Below are 20,499 nucleotides of genomic sequence, written 5' to 3'. Positions count from 1 at the left end.
TTCTGTAGTTTACTTAAATACAGTTCAGTAAAATATCAAATCATACTGTTTCTTAGCGTTTTATATTTGTTGAAAACATAGTCTACTCTAAAAAAAACATTTTGCGTGAACTGTCATTTGCTGCCTTCAGAGGGGAGCTATGTAGAAGTGGAAGGTTTCAAATCCGATGCCAGAAAGTCTGCAGCTTTCTGCAGCTCTGATTATTACCTGTGGTAACCATAATCTAGTATTTTCTCTTCTCTGCATTTCCTTCTATTTTTTTGTAAAGTGGAGGCAATACCTTTTCCTCATAAGGTTAGTGGGGGGGATTAAATGAGATAATGTGGTAATGTCTCCTAAATGTGTTTTGATCTGTTCTCTTCTCTCCATTCTCATCATTCTTTCCTGGACTTCCTGTACAAACCCTACCTAGAGTGATCTCTCCACACTGCAATCAGAAGAGATCTTTGTCAAAGATGAATCTGATTGTATTACTTCTCACTCCTTTATTTTTTAATTTTAATTTTTTTACTTTAAAACCTCTTGTGATTTCCCATTGCTTAAGGATACAATTTAAAATTTTAATAGAATTTACAAGAGCCTGGACAGTTTAACTCAGTGTCATTTCTTGGCCCCATCTTGTCATAGTGCCCCTCTGAACTTTCTTTGATCCAGCCACTTTGAGCTTCTTTGTTTCACTGAATGTATAACATATCTCCTTGTCTTGGGAAAATGAAAAGCTGCAGGAGGAACAGGTGTGAGTTGGAGGGGAAGAGCCAAAATCAGAACTCAGTTGTAGCCATGTGTAGCTTTAGATGTGTGTTGGCCTTCCAAGTGGAGATATCCCATAGACTGCTGGATGTACATGGCTGGACTTTCGGAGAGAGGTCTGTCTGGAGTTATAAACTGGGAGCTGGCACAAAAAAAAGGTATTTAAAGTCATGAGACAGAACGAGTTCACCAAGGTCAGAGTCCTCTGCCTTCAGTCTGTCCGCTTTTTTCATCTCCGAGGATGTACTTGTAGGTCAGGATCCAGCTTCTGCATCCTCTGCCCTGTGAAGCCTTGCTCTGCTGTCTCATGCGTGGTCACTGTACTCTCTTTTCCTACTGTGCTATAGCATCTACCATGTTCTATTGCAATTGGTATTTTTTTTTTTTTAAAGGTTATCCTTTACAGCTAGACTGGAATTTTTTTATGGGGTAAGCACCATGTCTTATTTGCATTTGTAGCTTTTATGTAGCAAATGCTCAATAAACATATCTTAAATAAATGATAATGCAGTGACTCAAAATATGTTCAAGTGACCGGGTCCAGCCTGATGGGTTTGAGGAAGGGCGGCCTGCACTGAATCTGCCTGCTGTGCTAAAGGGAAGTGCCTTTAAATCATATGCTCCTTATTAAGGCAGAGTAAAAGTTGGGTACAATAAATAGTATTTAAGTTTTTAAGATTTCTGATGTCTACATATTGTAATAAAAACCAGACTTTGGCAATTTGCTAACTTAAAATATTTCTATTTTGCATAATATGTGGCTGGACAATAGACCATTAGATACAGTTCATGTTCCTTTTCATTTGTTTTTAAAACTATTATTCATTTGTTTTATTGTATTAGCAAGTGAAAGAGACTGTTCATTTTCTGTCCCTGTTGAGCTGTATTTCAAATATTTTCAGGTTGCTCTTTTATAGATTAGCCTTCTCAGAAAAAGAGAAATAGATGAAAGTTTTAATTTCATAGACTACTTAACCTTGAAGTTGCTGATTCAAGTGAATTGTACATTGCCTTTGACCTTTTTCTTTTGGGATATACTCTTATTTTCATTGATTTGTAAAAGTTCTTTACATATTAGATGAAACATATAAAATTGTTTTTATAGGTCAAAACAATTGAATATCCATAACTATATATGGTTCAACTTAAATTATGTATTTTATGTTAGTTGCCGGGTTTTTCCAGTTTGTCTTTCATTTTTTTTCTTTTTACCATGATGTTTTTTTAAGCATATAACAGGTTCAGATTTTTTTTTTTGTGCTTTAATTTAGAGATCTTTTCCTTTGTAGTTTCCTCTATTGCTTTCTTGTAGTAAAAGTTCTTTCTATCCGAAGGGTGGATAAATATTTTTGTAGTTTCATATTTTTAAATTTAACTTTTAAAATCCATCTAGAATTTTGTTTGAGTGTATTGTTAAGGCAGGGATCAGTTTACTGAGTGATGAAACGATTATTTTCAGATTCTTGAACTAACTCTGTTGTTTAATTTCATGCTCCATTGTTAAAATCACAAAATTATTATATGTCCTATGAACATAACATTTTGACCTTGATTCTTCATACAATACATTATTCTGGTGCCTTGGTTTAGCTAATGTGCTTCAAGGACTAGTAACAATATAGAGACCTTAATTTTGGCAATGTTAACTCCACTTTAAAGATGTAAGTAATAGGGTACACAATACTTGATTTACTTGATGGCTTCTTCCAACACAAAATTCTGTCACTCACAAAATTTTACACATTAACTCACATGGACAATATTTATTGTTAAATAAAATGTTCTTTAAATAGAAAGATTAAAAATTTGTATTGTGTTTTTCTTTTATACTGAATTTGGGCTTTATAGTTAAACTGGGCTTAACTTCAGCAACAATATATTTTAAAATTTGTCCTTTGCATTTAAGATACCAAGTGATGATATTACTTATTTATTAAGTAGTGCTATAGGTCTGTGTCAAAGTGTCTGTCCCATCATAGATGTTTTAGACAGAAATTTTACTGATTTAGTCTGAAGTTTTTAGGGCTTGTGTTTATGTTCCTGTGGAACAAGACATGCAATGTTAAATGAATTTGTCTATAGTCTAAATTTCTGATCTAAATCTATATAATCTAAATTATATGTAATGACTCTGATACCATTGATAAGAAAAAAGGTAAATTGCTTAAGTTTTGTAATTTACTGTTAAGACATTCTGGTGACTGCTGGTAAGCTCTTTCAACGAGGGAACACCCCGACTCCTCCGTTTTCCACTTGGATACCTCAAATACCTGTAAAGAATTTTTTTTTTGAGAGGCTGAAGAAATACATATATACTATTATTCAAACTCTTCGTATCTGAACTCATAAACTTAATAGGTTCAGATAAATTTTTAATTAAATCCCTGTGTCTAAATTGTTGCTATTTGCTGTCTAAAACATTGGAGTGAAACTGGTTCAATAATAAACTATCCAATTCAAAGAAATAAATTTGGAAGTGAGGTATATTTGTACTGGCTCATGCTAGGTTTCCAATATAATGGACCAATCAAAGAGTGAAGATGATATAGAAATACCCTCTGGTTTCAAGGAACCAGTGATCCCTGCATTATCTGAGAAGCTCTGCCCTTTAGCATCCTAGAATCTTCTTGGAACTCATTGGGTTCTTAGGCTTTAGTAGGTCTGGGTGGAATGAGGAGCAGACTACAGTCACAACTCAATGAGGACGGAGGTTTGCTCTCTTGAAATAGGCTTGTCAGAACTGGAAGCTGGGATTTCCACTGCCACTAGGTGGCTTCAGTTGCCTGCAAAGAAAGGATCAGGCCCAGAGATCCTATGGGGGTGATAGCATTTTATTTTAGGAAAATAATTTTATTTTGGGAGTATTTATTTTCTGAGCTAACTTGACAGAACCAGTTCGTTAAACTTAAAGGCCTTTGAAGATCATCTAGTTTCACCTTCTTATTTTATACATAAGAGCATTTAGGAAGACTTCAAGTTGACTCAGCTACATGGGGACAGAGTCAGAGCTACAACCCAAGTTCCCTTTTTTCAGTTTTCAAGCTGTTAAATTAGTGATACCAATATAGTTTTTATTTCTCTGAAGTCACATTCCAGGGTTATGTATAGGCCCTGGAGAAAGTGTACATAAGCATATCGTATTGAAGGCAGGTGGTAAAGTGGTTGCTGGTGGTCACCTCATGGGAAGGATTGAGCAATGGTAGTATCTACTCTCAGCCAAGTGAAGCTTTTAGGTTAATGATCTGACCACTTGCTGTGACCCAAAGTTGGGAAGTTTTAAAAATTCTTGTTTTGAATACTGCTTAGACCCTTATATATACCTTGTTTCCTTTTCTTCAGGTGAATAGCAACATTTTTTTCAAGTTCTTTTCTTGCTCAAAATTTTAAAATTGCTTTTGATTAATATTTAACCTTTAGAACAGGGTTGAAAACTTTTAAAAAAATCAAAGGCCATTAGAAACCATAGCAAAAATAAATTTATTATGTATCAGCTCAAAATGACTTATGACAATGTTGAATTTATTTTTCTCTGGGCAAGCTAGAGAGGAAGCAAATAGTGTTCATCTCAAATACTTTTTATAGCAAGTTCAGAAAAACTTACAAATTTAATTTTTAAACATTTTATGCTGAAATTGTCTATAACTTACATATTATGATTAATTTCTAGAGTATAACAGAAATAAGTGAGCCTAAGAGAGAAGGAAAAGGGAAAAAATTGGGGGGGGGGAAGCGATAATCAGGATGAGAAGAGTGATGGAGAAAGAACTACTAAATGGGAAAATGGTTAATTCTATCTAAGAGTGAAGGGAGAGAGAGAACAGACCAGAGAGCTACTTGAGTAGGAGTGTGTGTGAAAGGAGCCAGGGTGGGTGAACCCAGGGAAAGAGGAGAAAAATGAGTCCTAAGGGTAGAGAGAAGGAAAAGGAAAAGAGCAGGGGCACATTTCTCTTCAAGGCCTCCCAGGGCTCCCTCCATTTCCCTGGATTGTTCTGTCTTCCCTCCTCTGCCTCAGCCCTGGTCTTTGGCCAACCAGCAGTCCAGCTCTTGATCCATTGTAGCTCCACATGTGTTGTTCACTGCTTATTATGAATCTGCCAAGTGGGAGGTGCAGTGAGGATTAAATGATACAGTACCTGAAAAAGCTCTTAGAGCAGGATTTGCCATGTAGTTAGGTCTGTGGTAACAATTAACTTCCTCATGTGATGAATTGTAATGTGATGAAATGTAATTGGGAGTACTTTTATAAATACAAATCATGTTTGAAACATTGGAATTGAATCTTTGATGTACAACTTTAGAAATAGATATATTATATAGTCATTTTCTTAATGGTATGTTGAGGCTGAATTGAGTGAAAATCTAGTTGGTCCAGTCTAAATCCACTGAAAATTTTAATCATGTTTGATTTTCTCTTCTCTTTATTGTAGTGATTTAAAGGGGGTCATAGTCACTTTGAGTGATGATGGTCACTTGCAGTGTTCATACCTGGGGACAGACCCTTCTTTGTTCCAAGCTCCAAAAGCTGAATCTAGAGAACTAAATTATGATGAACTTGATACAGAATTGAAAGAACTTCAGAAAATCATCAAAGATGTTAACAAATCACAAGGTATCTCATTTGCAGCTTTTTATTATTTAATTTTAGTATTCATTGTAAAATTCATGTTATTTTGTACATATTAGTTAATTTTCTCCCCAGGCTTAATTAAAGTTATTTTTGTAAAAACAGCATTGCTTTTTAACACTCTAGGTCTTTGTGCTTAATTTGTATTTTATAGCTTCTGAAAAGTATGTCCCATCTAAGATAGTACTTTTGTTAGTGTGCTTCAGGGACAGTGCTATCTAGTTTTTTTCTTTATACTCTAAGAAAGGAATAAGTGTTTCTTTGGGTAGTGGTTTCAAGCCTTTAGAGGAGCATTAAAATTCAGAGTGGTCATTTATTAACTTCTAATATCCTTGAAAAAATTTTAGTTGCTTCTTTTAAAAGAAACCAAAGCAGGACATGAGTTACCACTTTGTTACTAAAAATGTAGTCATTTGCAGCCTAGCGATATAATTTATGTTTGTAGTTAATTAGCCATCCAAATGGAGTGTAGCCTGCGGTATGCTGATTTCTAATGACTCAGAGGCTGATGATATTTTCAGTTCCTGAGTTTTGAATAACAATATTATCTTACTTTGGGATTCACAAGGGTATAATTTTATTGTAAATTAAAAGGAGAAACAAAACACCAATGCTGCAGTTTGAGTTGGACATGTGAAAAGCATTACTTTAAGTTCCCTTCTCAGGGTCAGGTAAAAGTATTTTTTTAATGAGAAAAAATATGGACTATTTTCACATAAAAGAAATGTTAAAACAAGTAGGAATAATAAAAGAAGCAGAGCATCAAAAGCCAACCAAAACAACAGAGCCGATTTTAATCCTGGTCCAATCACTTTCCTAGATTTATGTATTTTTGAGTCTATATTGTGAAGAAGGATTCAGAGAAATTTAGATAATATATTAAAAATATGAATATTAAAATAAAGTTATTATGCTTTGGTTTCACAAGTTCTCTTAGAAAGTTTTGAAAGTAAACCAGTGAAACCGAGGTCTTTTAAGTACCTCCAATTATTTAAAAACCTATTTGTTGTCAGCACCCACCATCAAATAGAGAATGGTTAAAATTAGATGTGTCATAATGCAATATACACATTTTTCCATTTTTGATACTAGTGTTTTGGGATTAATGGAATTACAAGTCTCATTTTGTATTTAAAAATGTAACTGGGGAAGAGTGACATATATATGAAACATGAAATTTCCGGAGTTCGTTAAATAAATTTAATGTGGCTTTTCACTCCAAATTTTGTGTCTTGAGATTTTGCCCTTTCCATAAACAATGTGCTAATGATATTTTGATTAATACTTGATTATATAAAACGTTTCTCAGAAAAATTCCTTAAAACTAAAAGTTATTTTTTGGTGGCCATAGTGATGCCATTGGGTGAGAAGGGTTAGGCTGTTTCACTTGTCGTTACCTTGATTCTTCTGTGTATCTTGAAATAACTGCTAATTAAGCTAGGGATGTACCCATAGGCTTGGGTGCGAAGTTTCTTATTTACAAAACCTCGAAGTTAATATTTGAAGTTCTTGGCTCCTTCTGTGCCACCATCATTTGGTTTTATTCCTAAAAAAGAAACAAAGAGAATCTTTTAAAAAAGAGAGACTTTAAAAGTATTTTATTTCTATATATGGAAAAAATTTTGTACTCTCTACACTTGTAAAATTGTGGCATATTTGTTTATTAAAATACCTGTAATTATATAAAAGTACCAAATAACTTCATTACGGAAGATTATGAGAAGTTAAAACTCTGAACTTTTTGATGACCTCGTTATTCGTTTAAATGCCACCTATTTTAGTACAGTGACTTTAACCTGCAGAAAAACTTCACAGTCTTGTGGGTTATGTTCAACACTTAAAGCTTTTTAAAAATTTCTTCAAAGCAAGAATTGCAGCAAAATTTAAAGCCAATTTAAAGAATACATTTTGTTGTACACATGGTGTATATTATCTACTGTAATAAAAGTGTTTTTGAAGCTGATTTTATGTGTGTAAGTTATATGAGGAATGTATGTTGTAAGCAAGAAATTATAGTAATAATTTCTGTATGGCTCATGGATTTTGAAGCTTTTCATACTCAACTCATTAGTGAGAATTCTGCCTAGCATTTCTGTTACCAGTAGTCAACAACGTCTGTCGGTAGGCATTTTCAAAAACAGAGTTTCCTTATAATTTAGACAGCTGATATGTTCTTAGGTGGGTGGATATGAAGGAATGGGTACAATATTGAGGTAAATTCCTACACAGCATAGTTGTGTCTTCAGGAAGGGAAAGAGAGACGTTAAGACATGGGCATATAAATGGAAATCTGCACCCCATTTGAAATGTGTCTGGGATAACTAAGTTGCTTCTACCATTGAGTAATAGGAACTTCTGTACTTGGTGATCTTGTTGAAAGATGTACTGTTCAAGGTTGTGTCTGGCTACACATAACAGAATGCCCAAATAAGGTGACTTAAACAAGGCAGAGGTTTATTTCTTTCTCATGGAAGAGAAGTCCAATGATGAGCAGTCTAGGGTTGATTTGGCAGTTTCACTGTCATCAGGGAATCCAGTTCCTTCTCACCCAGGGTCCAGGATGGCTTCTGGAACTCCTGCCCTAACATCTGCAGCTGAGTCAGCTCCCTTAAGGATCTTTTCTGGAAGCCACACCCTGAACAGCTTCTACTCACATCTCACTAGCCACTCAAAGCTGCAAAAGAGGCTGGGAAGTTTAGCATTTTAGCTCAGCACTTTGTTGCTTAGAATAAAATTGGGTTCTTTTTCAGTGAAGAAGAACTGAGGTATCATTACTGGGTGGGCAAAGAACAGCCTTTTGTACTCTCATTAAGTTATGGAAATTCCTATTCCAAGTATTGTAGTATTGGTGGGAATGCCTGGTGGCAATTGTAAGCAGTTCTCTTTGTGAGACAGCTGATTCATGTAACATCATCCAAGTGCTTTCTATATTTTCAGTCAGTCATCCTCAGTGTATGGGGAATATTTCCCCTCAGGGTCACAGGGTGATTTCAGCAGTTTCAGGCATTATGTGCAAATATGATTTTCCAGGGAAGTAGACAGATATTTCTCCTAAGTCTGCCTTTTTACTAGGGAGGAATAGTTTTCTCAGAAGCACGTTCCAGCACCCCCACTTCCACCTTCCCTTACCGCACATCTGCCAGGATTAGGCCCATGCTCATGCCTTATTATGTCAGGGGAATGAAATCACCGTAATTGGATTTGACCAAACCAGTGACTTTTGAGGTGAAGGTGAATGCCTCAACAGAATTAGCGCTCTGCCACAAAAAAGGAGGGAAGAATGGATGTTAAGTGGGCAGCTAGTTATCTGTCATTCATATATATATAATGCGTACATATTATTTATGTTTCTTGTTTATTTAGGATGTCTTTTACTTGTTCATAATATTTCATTATGCACTATACACCCTTTTTAAGTTGTGAAAATAATATAAATGTGGTAAAAATAATTCAAATAGTACTGAAAGCGTATATCCCAGATTTCTTAGTTTCACTAGATTATTTAAAGCTAACCTTTATTAAGAGTTTTTGTGTATTCTTTAGGAATATTTTCCTGTTTATATAATTATTTTTACACGAATACATGCATATTAGATACACTGTACCACATCTGGCTTTTTTTTTTATCAATAGTGTATCTTGGAAATCTTTTCATGTCAGTGTATAAAGATGTACAGCACTCTTATCTATAGTTTTGGGTTTTGGACCATTGCACAATATGGATATACCATAATTTAGTTAATCATTTCTCTATTAATAGAAATATAATTGAGATTTAGGGTGTTTTTGTTTTTATTTTTAATAACCTTCAGCAGCAGAGAACCTCCTTGGGCATGTCTGGGAGTATTGGATAAATGCTTGGGAGTAGAATTGTTAGGTCACAGGGTATGTGAATTTTACATTTTTGGGGGTGAATTTTACATTTTGATAGTTATAGCCAATGTACCTTCAAAAAGGTTGTACTCTTTGGGCTTCTACCAGTAGCTAAGGAGAGAGCATTGAAATTCCTGATACTGGTCAGCCAATGGATCACATCTTAACTAGCATCTTTGGAGAAAGAGAGTTTTTCTTTACAGTAATGTAGAGGGGAAAGAATTAGCATCAAGCTTTTCGCTCTGTAATGCATCAGTTTTTTCAACTTGTGAGTATATTTATGAGGTTGTCTTTTGATATATGGTATAGAAACACCTTAAAACAACTATATACAGTAAGTTTTACTTTATAATTAAATATCTTTTTTTTTCTTTTTAAATTACAGGTGTTTGGCCCATGACTGAGAGAGAAGATGACCTGAAAATCTCTGCTATGGTTTCTTCTAACTTTGACTCAGTATCTGTAGGTGTTTTTGCAGCTTTTAAAAGGGTTTATGATAGTGGTGTTCTCTTATAAATTGGGATTAAAATGTATTGGCTTAAATTCCAGGCCTCCAAATAGGAACTTTAGGGAGGATAACAAATTTTAGGGTTTGTTACTTTCTAGAAAAAAAAAAAAACCACTTCTAGACTCTTAGTGTAATAAGGAGTTCCTCAGGCAGGATTTCTGTTTAAAAAAAGGGATGGGAGGGGAAATGGTAGAAGAGCTTTCACCATTACTCTGAATCTACCTTTTTTTTTGTTTTAAGCTTTTTTTAGTACTAGAGTATTGAGATAATCCTAATCCAGATGAATAATACTGACACCAGTAGATTTTTGTTGAAGGTTCAATGAGATAATGTTTATGAAACTCATAGATCAGGGTTTGATAATTTATAGTCTTTAATACACTATGGTTGTTATGCTGGGGAGTAGTTTAAGAATAAGCAGTTGGGTGCTCAGTGTATATTTGCTCTATAAATGAACAAATAAAGCTGAGAAACAAGACAGATGAAAAAGGGACTGTCCTTGGTCACATTACCCCATCTCTTTGTTTAGTCTTCTGTAAGCACTTGTTTAATTATGATTGGTTTTGTCTCACTGCCTGCAGTTTGGGCAGAATCTATGAAGTTTATCTATATCTGTACCAAAAGTTGATCAGTTTTGACAAGTGATTGAGTTTATTGGTTTTACTATATTTGGGGTTCATGTCATATAATTTTGCTTAGGAAATGACTTCAATATTTAGATATCAAAGCATAATACAGTAAGTAGTTTCATAAGTTTTTTAGATTAATCTTAATATAAACAGCCAACTCAAGTTGTGATAAAAATCACGTTGACATTGCCGTAGTATAGTAAGTTGCGTATACTTAAAAAAGTAGGACTGTATATGAAAGAAACATTCACCCATCTGAGTCATATAGTAGAGGCACTGTTTTAAACATTGGATACTCAGCACACACCATTTCTCACTCTACCTGAAGGGTGTAGTCTGAGTGGAACATTTCTGCTTAGTTAGCTGACAAATGTACACACATTTTCTTGCCTTGGAAATGATTCTTTTTTTCCTTTGGGCAACTTATATAATTTTTTCTAGGTTCTCTTAAACATAGGGGCTATTTGGAATGAGGAGTTCCCTTTCTGTTCTTCAGCAACTTTTGATCTTAGCACTGTACTGTAAGACATATTTCCCTATTGGTAACCTGGACTGCTGTTTCCTCTTAACTAGGTGTCTCTTTCCAGCTTCATTTCCCCTGTCTTACTATTTTTTCCTTCTTAAGAGATTCTTGAGAGTATCGTATTCATCCCATTGGAAAACATTAGTCCAGCAATTTATGTAGCTGTGGTGCCATAGTGTCTTCATATAGCCATTTCTCTCTGGCTAAAATTTTATGTTTCCAAAGGACTGTTGTCCTTAAAATATCTAGGTGTTTAGACATGGATTGAAAGGAGTGGGAAACAGGAGATGTTGGTTTTTCTTCTAGATCTGTAGACAGCTAAATGTAAAACATTTCATAGATTTTAGGTAATACTAGAGCAAAAAATCCTGGCTTAATATTTTATTTTCAATCATTATTATGAAAGCACACATCCAAAAAAATAATATAATTTGTGTTAGAATAGGGTCTTTTATAGGAGAGACAAGCATCACTGTCCTATCGTCTTGATTGAGAAATTGGATCAGAATTCATATATAGTTTCCTGTGGAATCATAAATAGAATGTGAATCTCTTAACTCTTAATTATGCTGATGACCATTACATCATAGTGATCCCCATTGCTTAGGAGTGGCTTAGTTTTTCTTAGTAAAATAATTTCAAATAGGTTAACTTAAAGTACAATGGATTTATTCATTGGTTGGATAGAGACTTTATGATCTTAATTGTTCCCTTAGGAATTCATACGGGTATTATTAGAAAATATGTTACACCTTGATCTTATTCTGTCATAGAGCATTTTTTCTCTCAATCTACCACTCTAAAAGTAAGTTATAAATTATAAGGAAGTGTTTTCTCTCTTATATTCTGAATTCTTTAAGAGATGGTGGTACCAGGTAACCTAGGCTGATGGTCAAAGACTGAAAGAGTTTATGATATGAGCTAGTAAAAAAAAAATACACTCCTACTTTTGTTTTATTTTCTAGTTGCAAGGCCCCTCAATCTTTATATCATTAGTTACATATTATTAATCAGAATAAAGTGTACCTTTGGCAAGTTGAAAATACAAGGACCTAAAGGAATGGCATAATATTTATCAACAAAATACACAGAGGCCTTCTTTTATATACTATAAATAACAAGTTAATAGAATTAATTAGTTTCAACTTTTAAGGAAATTTGGCAATAAAGTAGTTTGATAATAAAGTACATCAAATTTTCTTCTCTTTTTTGGTAGGTTTTTAAATATTAGCTCATGACTTTCCAAATGAAACTATCCAAAAAGCCACACTGATTCTTTTATTCTGTCATTAGTGTGATAAATCCTTTATAGTTTTTTCTCTGTTTTGGTGGTAGGAAGTATATACCACACCCACTGTGTTTATTCATTGACATGTTGTAATGAAACTATTCTTTCCTTCCTTCTCTTCTCAATTCTGTGTTTACAGCAAGCTACTGATGTTGAAGTGGGAACTGACCTTGTCCCTTCAGTCACAGTGAAGGTATCGTACCATAGTTCTAGACTGTGATGTATAAAACAATGTCACACATTTTATCACATCTGTCACCCTATAAATAGCTTATGGAAATGTAAAACAGATGCTTGGTGGCCAGAAGAACTAATAGGTGTTTTTCCAAAGAGGAAATCAAAATGGCCAACAGACACATGAAAAGATGTTCAAAATCACTGATTGTCAGGGAAATGCAAATCAAAACCACATGAGATACCACTTCATACCTGTTAGAATGGCTATCATCAAGAAGACAAGAGACAACAGGTGCTGGTGAGGATGTGGTAAAAAGGGAACCCTTATACATTGTTGGTAGGAATGTAACTTGATACAGCCACTATGGAGAACAATTGGAGGTTCCTCAAAAAATTAAAAATAGATATACGGTGTGATCCAGCAATTCCATTTGTGAGTATAAACCAAAAGAAATGGAAACAATATTTCCAGGAGACACACACACACACACACTTTCACATTTATCACAGAATTATTCACAAAATAGCACACAGTGCCCATCAATGAATGGATTAAAAAGATGGTACTTATACACAGTGGAATATTATTCAACTATGAGAAAGGAAGATATCCTTCCATTTACAACAGCATAGATGGATCTTGAGCACATTATGCTAAGTGAGATAAGTCAGACAAAGACAAGTACTGTATGATATCACTTATATGTGGGAATAAAAAAGTTAAACCTGTGAAAAACAGAGTAAAATGGTGGTTACCAGGGAATTAGAAGGGTTTAAGAGTGATGGTGTTCATTACAACTTGTAATGAATAGTAAACTAGCCATAGAGATCTAATGCACGGTATAATAAATATAGATAATATTGTACCATAATTATGTAATGTGATAGATATCACTACATTGGCAATCATATTACAATATATAAATGTATCAAAGTAGTGCTCTGTACATCTTAAACTTATACAATATTATACATCAAATTTATTCAATTAAAAAAAAGATTTCTTGCTTAAAAACTTAAAAAAAAGAAATACCCAAACACTTGAAATTTATAAGTTTTCCTCAGCCTTGGGTGGTAAATAATCTTTATTGTTTCCTACAAATATAAAACTGATAATTGCATTTATAGCAATATGTGTATAATACAAAAATTGTTATAACTTACCATTATTTAAATATGTAGTATGATTCAGGGTCTTTTTCTAGAAATATTATTTAAATATGCTACAAGAATTGTGTCATCACACTCATAATAGACCAGTTGATTGCAGTATTTTTTATATATATATATATATATATATATATATGTATGTATATATATATATACACATACATACATATACATGAATCATATGAATGTTAATAATCTTTCTTCTATGTATGATTATGTGTGTGTTTGAAAAGAATACCCAGTCATCTATCTGCCATAATATTAGCTTTAAATGGATGTATTTATAGCAAGAAAATACTAAATGAAGAAGCCACAAAGTAGAGTAGTGACAAATTGATAGTCCCCAAAAAATAGAGTATGAAGGATGTGGTTTTGGTTAAGATTTTTAGTCCTGCCATTGTAGAATTTTAGAACTAGGACTCCAGTGTGAACCCTCTTAAGGCATTTAGATTAAAGTGTGGTAATCAGTCAGCACATTATTAAGCTGAAAATATTTATCACTGCCCAGACGTTGGAGCCAGGGAAAGTTGTGGATCTTGGCGATTCGCTAAGTCAAAACTTGGACGGGGCTTTATATTTTTTTAGATTATGAGTTGCTGTCCTTGGAGGAGCTTGACAGGGCACCAAGCTTTACCAATTGTGTTCGCTTACACTGGACCCAGCGGGTGGCCCAAGTGTGGGGATCTTTGGTAGAAGTTGAAGGGAGCCCAATCTTATAACAGTTTCCTAAGCTAATTTTTTTGGATTCTTGCCACTGGAAACAAGGGTGGTCTTTTCCCAGTCTCCCTTCCCTCCCCATCCAATCAAAGGCTCTATCTCATTAATACTTCTGAGTCTGGAAAAGCATTAGTGGCAAGAAATCAAACATTTAAGAAAAAAAAAAAAAAAACCTACAGAGTTCCAGGAATGATCTATAGACTTTTGTGTAGGAAAATCTCTTTTATATCTATCCACTGATATTGTTCAGACACATACATATAATAATTCAGAAGCGCATTATAAATTGCAAAAAGAAATCCTATACCTAATCCAGATAATATTGCTCATGCTAATTTTCCCCTCAACTACTAGTTATTGCTATAAATAAATAAATCTTTCCCTTCCATGCAGTTCTTAGGCCTTCATGTGTAATAGCCACCTTAAATGATGGCATGATACTGCTGGAAACTTCTCTTTCATTAGTGGAATTTAACAATGTTTGAGAATGACTAAGTCACAGCTCTCTTCCTTACTGCTTTTATAAGAGCACAAGAAAGAATGCAACATACAAGGTTGCACAAAATCAGCTGGACTTACATAGCAGACACCATGACTTCCTGATTCTGCGTGACAGTTCCTATACAAATTTATGTTATAAATCACTCCTTATAGCCTTTTATAACAACAGCAGCCAAGATATATAACCATGCAAGTTTCCATCATAATAAATCCTGTTAATTGAGAAAAATTTTCCATCCGTTCCAAGTGAATGAAGATGTGGCTACCTTGAGTATGTGTGCGTGATGCGTGACCATCTATTCCAGGCAACTAAGGCAGAGTGGTTGTTCATACCTGGCCTTTGGAGTCATATTTATATATCTAGGATAAAAATTTGGTATTATATTTCTTAAGGATCATATTTCATTTTGTTAGAAGTGGAAAATAGCATGGAAAATTCTCCTGTTAATGTTTTATATTTTCCCCATAATATTCTATAATTATTTTTCTCTTAAAATATGAGGTTTATGATTTAGCCAAGTCTTTAACTCTTTTTTTGGCTCAAACACAAGTCTTCTTTGTTACTGTAGTTATTTTCGTCGCACATCTTCTTGAATCACGTTTGAAAATGACTAGTCCATTGTTGGGATTCAAAAAATCTGTGTATGAGAGTTATCACCATCGATCTTGTATCTAAACTAAGTGTAAACACTTGTAACAATGTAAAATTGTGCATTTGTTGTCTAAGTACACATTATTATGCCAGGCAGAGTCAGAATGTTGGCTCTCATATAAATGGCTTATTACAACTTTGAGGATTTTTAAAACTAACCTCTCATGAGATGTTCCTGGTCAAGTTTTCAACTCTCTTGCACATATTGGCTTGACGGTCTTCGACGTGTTATTTAGCTTCCCTGAACCTCTATTTTAAAACTGTAAAATGGGGGTACTTTTTCATTTGCAGAATTGTTTTGAGACTTAAGCACAAGCTGATTAAGAGCATGGGCGCTGGATTCTGGCAGACAGAAATTAAATTGTGGTTCTTCCACTTATAATCAGAGTGGCCTTGGGCAAATTATTTAGCCTCTCTGAGCCACATTTTTCTCTTATGTAAAATGGTATATAGTGATAGTACCTGTTTCACAATATTGTAAAGATAATGATGAGTTAGTGCACATAAATAATTTATTGGTTCCATGAATATAGAAGCTGCTAATGATTATTATTAATATTATTAATTTTATTTAAAACTCTATGTACAGACTAGCCTATTATTATTAATAACAAAATATTTAAATTGTATTCTATTTATTTAGTGGAATAGCTATTTGAAAGAATGTTGTCTATACCACATGCATAGTTTCTTCTTCCCATGATTACCATCAAGGTTGTATTTAAAAGGTATTGGGATTTTTATAATGGTCAGACATCATTAAGGAAGCTTTGTTTGTGGCATGCAGATATCCCCCATGTATTTCCAAGGCTTATAAAGTAAAAATTGACGGTTCATTGTTCATTTGCTGTGTTTATTGTATTTATTTGCATCAATAGTTGTCCTTTAAAACTTTCACTGTGCAAGTCAAAATTTTTATGCTTATTTTTAAGTTGTAAAGAATACCCACAACATTTAAAACTAATACAAGACATTTACTGAATCTAATTATGTGTGTATAATGTTTGTCAGCCAGTTGTATGTTCTTATATATTGTTTCTCTCTAAAGTATGTGTGTGTGTGTATGTAAAAAATATATATATATTATATACATATATAATTAAGGATTAATTGATACATTCCTTTCACCTAACAGAAAGTTCAAAATGACTTTTCTTAAAAATTAAGTATGCCCTTGCATTATGTCAGTTAATAATGAAATGTATCTCTCTTGTATACTAGAGTCTGGTAACTAGACTGAACTTCTCTATAGCAAAGGTGCCATATAGAAGAGTGCTTCTCAACTCTAGTTGTACATAAGTATCACCTGGGGAACTTTAAAAAAATATCAATAGCCAAGTCTACCCCTAGAGATTGTAACTCAGTTGGTCTAGCAACCCTACCTGGCTGATGACTGGTAAATCTGGCTTGCCATTTGGATGAACTCATCCAAAGGAGACTATTCAAAGGGACTGGGACTTTTAGGAGACAAAATTCAAAGACAATGTGCCCAATAAAAGAGAGATCTTTAAGCTTTTTCTTTGATACTCTGAAAATGCTGCCCCTAGAACTGTGGCCCAATAAAGATCCTTGGGCCTGATGGATTCTATTGACATTCCTCCTTAGGGGGAGTGAGAGAAGTTGTGGCCTTCTCTACTCATACCCATCCTATTTCCCAGCCAAACTGTTACCCTAGAGTTCTTAGCTCTTGATTCTAATTGGAGTGGGAGAGTTTTCTTAGCATCATGAACCAGGAGCACCAGTTTGGAACTGCAGCCAGCTTAGAAATGCAGCAGTCAATAGTGCCATTCTTTGATATTTTCTAGAATTAGTTATGTCATATATTTTTATGTTAAGTCTTTAAAAGAAAATGTAGTGCTTTTATATGTATGTATGTAAACTAGTAAATATCTACCTAGTAAGGAAATCTTTAGAGAGTAATTAACTTGTGCAAAAGGTAATGTACTGATATTGGATAAAATAAATAATTCATGATGTCATATCTATACTTGTAAAGAAGAATAGTACTGCTATGAACATGTGTACAAGTGGACGTATGTTTCATTTCTCTTGGCTTAGAATTGTGAGGTTCAATGGTAAATTTATGTTTAATTAAAAAAAACTGTCAAACTGTTTTCTTGAATAGCTATACCATTTTGTATTTATCAGCAATTTATGAAGGTTTTAGTTTCTCCACATTCTTGCTAACACCTGTTTTTGTCTGTCCTTTTTTTTTTTTTTGGCAGGGGAAGGTAATTAGGTTTATTTATTTAAATTTTTTTAAAAAATGGAGGTACTGAGGATTGAACCCAGGAGCTTGTGTATGCTAAGCATGTACTCTACCACTTGAGCTATACCCTCACTCCTTCTCTGACCTTTTCATTACAGTGTTTTATTGGATGTGTAGTGGTATCTTGTTGTGCTTTTACTTTGTGTTTCATGTGGTTAACAACATTGAGCATTTTTTCATGTGCTTGTTGGCTATTTGTACATATTCTTGGAGAAAAGTCTATTCAACTCCTTTACCCAGTTTCTAACTGGGTAGAACATTTAATCTACTGCTTATAACCTGTAACAGCTCATTTTTTTCTTAGATGGTATTTCCTAATTATTTGCTAGTGATTTTCTAAAAGTAGTTGTGATATTCTATTAATTTGGAAATAATGCAGTTTTCTGTTAATAACAATTTCTATTTCCTTAGATCACACTACAGAATCAAGTGGCATTGCAAAAGATCAAATTATCAGTCTATGTGCAACCACCTTTAGTATTAACTTGTGATCAGTTCACCTTTGAATTTATGGGTGAGTGCTGTGCTTTGTCTTGAAGTCTATCATGGTGTGAGGTTTTTTTAACTAAAAAATTTTTACTAGTGTGTTTATTTCATGGCTTTATTTCTTATCTGAGTAGTGAGACTGGTGTCTTCCTGAAATAAGCAATTGTGTTGTTTTGCTTATATTTTCCCTCTAAACATCAAGTTTGGACATTCAGTGAATGGTTGTTGAACTGAAGTAATTACAGATTTTCAAGCACTTTTCTTAACTACATGGACTGTAATTGTACTTAAATACTATATTTTGGTAGGCTTTTTTATTGATGTTTCTCTAGTGAGCTATTTACTGAATCAGTAATGTTTGAAGAAAGAATATTGGCTTTGGAGTCTGGCCTGAATTTGAATCCTGGCTCTGACACTCACTCGATGTGTAACCTTGGGCAAGCTACTTGAGTAATTACTTGGTGCCTTAGTTTTTGTTTTTATTTTTTTTAATCTGCAGAAAGGGTATAATGATACCTGTCTTGCAGAGCTCTTTGGAGGATTTGATTAGAAAATGAATCTATGTAAGATACCTGTAATAATGCCTTAAAAATAGTAGACAGGTCATAAATGGCAACTCTTAGTAAAATTTCTTTGCATAAAGTCTCTCAACCCCTACCACTTATATCCAAGGTGTCATTAGTTCTGTTAAAATGATTTCTGAATTATCTGTGAGTCTTTTTCTTTCTTTGTTTTACTACCGCTGTTCAGCTGGGAACCCTGTGTCTTAATCATGAAATCAAGAACATCTCTCTCTTTTTTCCATTTCTGTAACCAACCCTTACCTGAGTGCCCAGCAGATAGTGGGAACTCAAGGATTCGTTGAATCAGTGAGTGAATGGTTGAATGGTTGAGGTAAACTTGTAGGTGATATCTCACTTTATTTTCTAATTTTTCACAACACCTTTAATTTGTCTGTCTAAAACATTCTAAACAATTAGTTTTTCTAGTTAAAAACCTCTTACAGCTCTCTAACGCAGGTTGGAGATCAAATACATGAATATAGAAGGCTGTGCACAATCTGCTAAGTTGCTGCAGTTTAACTAAGTTACATTAGTATCCACCCACTTCCATTTCCCCCTGCAGTCTGTGTTCTAGCCAGGATAAAATATTATTCCGCTCTTTGAAATTGTCCTGTCCTTTGTCGATATTTTTCTCTGTTCATGCTGCCTGTTCATCTGAGTTAAAAGAAAGTGGTATGGAATGTTAGGTACCTTGTTTTGAAGTCAATTCCCAGCTCAGTATTAGCTGTATGACTTTGGGCAAGCTTCTTACTCTCTCTGAGGCCAGTTTCCTCATCCACCAAGAAACAGAGGCAGTAACAATACTCACTTTGTAGGGCTGTTGTGAGGATTAAATGAGTTAAGCCATTTAAGTGTGATGTTAAGTGCCTAAGACAGTAGCTGGTGTGCAGTATATACCTAATTTTAACTGTTGTTAATGATAATTGTCTAAAATTATGTAACATATTATTTTTACATTGCTTATAGCACCAGAGATGACTAGAACAGTAGGCTTTTCCATTTATCTGAAAGGAAGTTATACACCACCTGAATTGGAAGGAAATGCTGTTGTTTCTTATTCCAGACCAACAGGTAAACATACAGTTGTTCATGAATTTACAAGCCTAATCACTTTTTTTAAATTATTGGAGTTATAAGTTAAATGTTTAAGTGCTTAAGATGGGAAAATACATTGTAAAGTATTATTAAACGAAAAAATACCCTTTCTTAGTGTTAAATCAAATCGTATGTCCAAATTACTTTTGTATGTTATGAATAATCAGTGATAAGTCTACTTAGCTGATTTCCATATATAATATTCGATTCTATCTCTTCAATTAATAGCAAATATGATATATTTTTATTCCTACTAGAAGAATGGTATCTAGTCAGACTTCATGTATTTGAACTAAAGAGAAAAGCCTCATCTGAATTAGTGAAAAAGACTATTATAGGGTTACTTTAACATTAAGGCATATTAAGTCATGTTATCTTCAGTCCAGTTGAGATTCAATTATTACAAATTTCAACTTAGTTGGCTTCAGTTTTATAGGGTTTTTTTGTGTGTGTATTTGTGTAGTGAATTTTTCATAGTAACAGTTTGACAATTAGTTGATTGATAGAATAAGAATAATAAGTCATTGCTTTTTTAAAAAAAATGTTTCAACATAGTGTAACTGATAGGGTATTTCGGCAATGTTGCATTTCTGTTTTCTTAGTTTAGAAAGTTTCAGAGATGCCTTATTCATATTACTTTCTCTCTGTTGATGTCCACTTTGTTTATCTAGCAA

The 20,499-nt window shown here is 33.8% G+C and overlaps 1 protein-coding gene across 8 annotated transcripts in view; it reads left to right on the top strand.

Moving 5' to 3' along the window:
• Nucleotides 1-20,499, top strand: part of BBS9 (Bardet-Biedl syndrome 9) — a 383,745-nt gene that overhangs the window by 141,238 nt on the left and 222,008 nt on the right. For all 8 annotated transcript variants that reach the window (XM_064487454.1, XM_064487458.1, XM_064487457.1 and 5 more), the window contains 5 exons: nt 5,178-5,359; nt 9,633-9,709; nt 12,335-12,388; nt 18,093-18,195; nt 19,697-19,801. In XM_064487454.1, coding sequence (XP_064343524.1) covers nt 5,178-5,359; nt 9,633-9,709; nt 12,335-12,388; nt 18,093-18,195; nt 19,697-19,801 — 521 coding nt within the window. The remainder of the gene's footprint in view (nt 1-5,177; nt 5,360-9,632; nt 9,710-12,334; nt 12,389-18,092; nt 18,196-19,696; nt 19,802-20,499) is intronic.

This window comes from Camelus dromedarius, chromosome 7, assembly GCF_036321535.1.
Source record: "Camelus dromedarius isolate mCamDro1 chromosome 7, mCamDro1.pat, whole genome shotgun sequence".
Lineage (NCBI taxonomy): Eukaryota > Metazoa > Chordata > Mammalia > Artiodactyla > Camelidae > Camelus > Camelus dromedarius.
The sequence above is the reverse complement of the archived record's forward strand: the minus strand, read 5'-3'. Positions and strand labels throughout refer to the sequence as shown.